Source organism: Mus pahari, chromosome 2 (assembly GCF_900095145.1).
Source record: "Mus pahari chromosome 2, PAHARI_EIJ_v1.1, whole genome shotgun sequence".
NCBI classification, from domain to species: Eukaryota; Metazoa; Chordata; class Mammalia; order Rodentia; family Muridae; genus Mus; species Mus pahari.
Genome location: NC_034591.1, coordinates 58,602,744 through 58,607,008, shown reverse-complemented (window position 1 = coordinate 58,607,008; position 4,265 = coordinate 58,602,744). Strand labels below are relative to the sequence as shown.

Genomic DNA, 4,265 nt, shown 5'->3' with positions numbered 1-4,265 from the left:
TTGGGCGCGACGCTTTCGGAAGTTTGAGTGCGTTTCACAAGGCGTTCCTCCACCTCGGGAGGCACAACTGCTTGACGTGTCACCCCGGTCGGGGCCCACGCAGGACGGGGGTGGCATCCTCAGTGGGCGGCTGCTAAGTGACGCGAAGCGACCCTGGAGGGCTGAAACTTCCGAGCTTCTCCGCCTCAGAACGCAGCCACGGCGTCCACCTTTTCACGCGGCAGGAACTTCCCCCGCGAGCCTGGGCTTCCACTCCGGGAGCAGTGAGGACGGCGAGACCCCGCTCCACGCACGCTCCCGCCGTCCTCCTCCGTCCGCAGTCGCGCGCTCGCCCGCCCGCCGCCGCCGCCGCTGCCACTGCGGCGCGTGCCCTCACGGCGTCTCCGCCCCCTCCCCGGCCCGCCAGCCCCGCTGCGGGTCGCCGCGCAGGTCGCCGCGGAAGGTGCAGGGAGCGCGCGCCGAGGCCGAGAACGTGCGCGGGACGCACGGCCCCGCGCTGAGCGCCGGAAGCAGCCGACCGGCCTCGCGCGTCGCGCGCGCCGCCCCCGCCCCTGAGCCGCGACCTTGCTCGCTCGCGCGCGCGCACTAAGGCGCCGCCGCCGCCGCCGCCGCCGCCGCCGCTGCTGCCGCCGCCGCCGCCGCCGCCGGGGCTGCTGCTCCGGCTGCTGCAGGAGGCGGCGCTGGCTGGCGGCTGCGCTCGCTCCAGTCAGCGAGCGGAGGAGCGAGCGTGTGTGTGTTTTTTAAAGATGGCCGGAGCGGCGGCGGCGGTGGCCGCGGGAGCAGCAGCTGGAGCCGCCGCGGCAGCGGGGTCGGTGTCGGCTCCGGGTCGGGCCTCGGCGCCCCCTCCGCCTCCGCCGGTGTACTGTGTATGCCGGCAGCCGTACGACGTGAACCGCTTCATGATCGAGTGCGATGTCTGCAAGGACTGGTTCCACGGCAGGTAAATAAACCCCCTTAGTCCCACCGCCGTCGCCTGCGGCCACCGACCAGCCGCTGCGGCTGCCGCCTGCACCTCCCTCGGGCTGGGCCGCCGCGTCGCGCCCCACGTCCCGACTCTTAGGCACTGAGCCCCCGGGCCGGGTGGAGGCGAGAGCGGGGGCCCCCGGTTGCCGGGCAGGCTGCGGAGCGGAGCCGGTGGGCTCGGCCGGCCCGGGCGAAGAGTCGCCACAACAAACAGGAACAAAGGGGCCGGCGGAGAAGTTGGCAGGGGAAGCCCGGGTGAGGGGACGCGGCGGGCGGCACGGCTCGGGTGGCGGCGGAGCGAAGGCAGGCCCGTGGTTCCCCACCGCCCTGGCTGCCGCCGGCCGCTGTGTCCCGGGCTCCCTTCGCCCCGTGCCTGCCCTCGCCGGCCGCCGCGCTTGCTGCGCTTCCGGGCGGCCGCCGCTCGGTCCGGTCGCGGGTCGCCCCCGCCGCGGGTCCCGTCGCGCCCCCTTCTCTCTTTATCAAACTTCCTCGGGCGGCGGGACGGGGCGGCGGGATGACGACGCGAGTAAACAGAGCAACAGATGTGGCACTCGCGACTCGCGAGGTGCGGGGCCCCGTCACGGCACAGTTTGGCCAGCCGCTGGCCCACCCCGCAACACACCCCCTACGGCCGGGGGCGGGCGGGCCGGGGGGACGTCGCCGCAGACCCTCCCGGGTGTCGCTGTAGCGCCTCAAACTTTACACTGAGTGCGTCTCTGGCGACACCCGGACGGCCCGCCGCGGTGGCCTGGGCGCTGCGGCCATCTAACTTTGGGGCGATGCGGTGGCGGACGATGCCCTTCGATGCCGCCGCCGCCGCCGCCGCCGCACCGCAGGTTTGACGTTTGGGAGAGCTTGGGCCGCCTCCGCAGCCAGGCCGCCGACTCGTGTGTTTTGTAATCAAAGTGTGAGGCTAATAAAGGGCGGCGCCAGAGCCTCTTGACTCCGGCGTGGGAGGGATTCGCAGGCATTTAAACAAAGAAACTAGTTGGGGTTGGGCTCCCAAAGTCCTTATTTGGGTGTTGTGGCAAAGCCTGCGGTCACCTTTAGGTGAGGCAGGTTTTCTGGGCACCGTTGTCTGTTGTATCTTGACGAGAGCCCGCTTGGGAGTTAGAGCTGATATGGTGACTGTGGTTGTAGGAAGTATCCTTTGATTGACAGCAGGACATTTAAATACAGCCTCCGCTCCCCCTCCCCAATATTACAGAAACATTGCACCACCAGGCCAGATGTCTTAGTCTCCCTCTACTGGTCTGGGGAGAGAAAACCATTGAAATTACAGGGTTCTTTCAGTGTTGACAACTAACTGCATAGAGTTTGACTTAATTTTCAAATGCAGTTAAATTTACTGAATTTTAAAGTTACAGGACTCTGACAGCAACAGATAGCATACACAAATGTGTCACTTTAAAAGAGGGGTAATGTGCTCATTTTTGTAGAGGCAAGCTTCAACAGCCTGATAAAAGCTGGAGGGTAATGTCACTTAGTAAAATGTTTCCCTAGATTTTGATTATACATAAAGTAAAATTTGTAGACACCAAACCTTTCCAATTCTATGCCTACATTCTCTGTTTCTATAACATTCCAGGCAACCAGAATTGAGTAGCCAACATTAAGTTCTAAAAAGAATAAAACAAGAATTGGTTGTAATTACTGAAAAGTTTGAAGTTTCCTGGGCACTATTTAACAAAAATATGCCTTGAGGCTGTGTATTTCAGAGATTAGATAGGTTAGTAAACTATCGATTTGAGGTTTTAACGCTTCTTTTATAGTAACATGGGTTCTGGTGAGTCAGAACTCAGGGGCTTGTGCTGCAAGCTGTCATCCCAGGTTTTGTTTTCCTTTTCTCCTTTGAGACAGATTTTCTTTTCTTTCTTTCTTTCTTTCTTTCTTTCTTTCTTTCTTTCTTTCTTTCTTTCTTTCTTTCTTTCTTTCTTTCTTTCTTTCTTTTTTTTTTTTCAAATTGTATAGACCTGGCTATTCTGAAATTCGATTTGTAGACCTGGCTGGCATTGAACTCACATTTGATTGCTTCTGCCCCCCAAGTGCTGGGACTAAAACCATGTACCACCATGCCCAGTTGCAGCTTTTGGTCTTAAATTAGGTGCCTTAATGCTAGAGCATGACAAACCTCAGGTGTTTCCTGGCCATTTTTGTCACACATTTAAGTACAAATTTGTAAAGAGCCATTGAAGAGGCAGTAATTCCATCTGTGGAGGTGACTCAGGTGAGCCCAGGGTCTTTTTGACTCCTTATCTTTGAGATGTTAATGTGGTTCATCTACCAGACGTTAGAAAAGTTAGTCTTACTGCTGGGCCTCATAATTGTGGTATCTTCTTAGTAAGTCTCATTTTAAAGTATTGATAATTTAGAACTTATATGCCTTTTTTTGTGTGTGTGGGGGCTTCGAGACAGGGGGTCTCTGTGTAGCCCTAGCTGTTCTGGAACTCACTCTGTAGACCAGGCTGGCCTTGAACTCAGAAATCTGCCTGCTCCTGACTCCCACGTGCTGGGATTAAAGGAGTGTGCCACCACTGCAGGGATCCTATATGCCTTTTTATGATTGGTATTTATTCTAATGAGTCATTTTTAAACAGTGAAGAGTTACTGATGCATTAATTATTAAACATTATTTATTTATATGAGAATTGGTCCCTAAAGTACAAAGGTATATCTTTAATACTCATTCTCAGGTTTCCAAAAATAGTCCATCTGCAGAGAAGCAGGCCATATAAACAGCCTTTACATGGATAATTTTTAAAATTAATTTTTTAACCTGTTACTATGTGCTTCTGGTGTGTGTGTGTGTGTGCTCTAGGGACAGAGCTCAGAGATAGGCTTGCATGGCAGGTACCTTTACCAGGCACCATAACCTCAAAACTTGGCTTAATTTATTCTGACAAAACTGGAAAGGGCCTTCCTTGATGCAGCGAGGTAGGGAGGTAAGCTCTAGTGCTTTCTTCCTGAGCAGCAGTTTTCTATCCCTTAGCCTTCCTAAGCCAACAGGTTGTGATTGTGTACTAGATACTCGGTCAGTGAGCTGAGAGCTGGGCAGGACTCTCCTCGGAGGCTTCCTCCCATCAAATATAGAGTTCTTCTCCAGTCCTGGTGGAAGTCAGATAGTGCAGGTCCTCCCTGGTGGGCCCCACCCTCTGATCTCCAGGCTGGATGGCTTTGATACCATCCCATCAACAACAGCATCACTGTTCAAGTTAGTTAAATTGTAGGAGAACGTTTGTTGTGTCCTGTTTAAACATTTATATTAATCTTTGTAATCACATTTTTGTTTTTGTTTTTTTTTT

General features: G+C 55.5%; 1 protein-coding gene across 1 annotated transcript in view; it reads left to right on the top strand.

Annotated features, from left to right (window-relative positions):
- The first annotated feature begins 616 nt into the window (after positions 1–616).
- The window catches only part of Kdm7a (lysine demethylase 7A), a 67,739-nt gene continuing 64,090 nt past the window's right edge, over positions 617–4,265 (top strand). Inside the window, exon 1 of the mRNA XM_021190664.1 lies at positions 617–940. Coding sequence (XP_021046323.1) covers positions 747–940 — 194 coding nt within the window. The 5' untranslated portion in view covers positions 617–746. The remainder of the gene's footprint in view (positions 941–4,265) is intronic.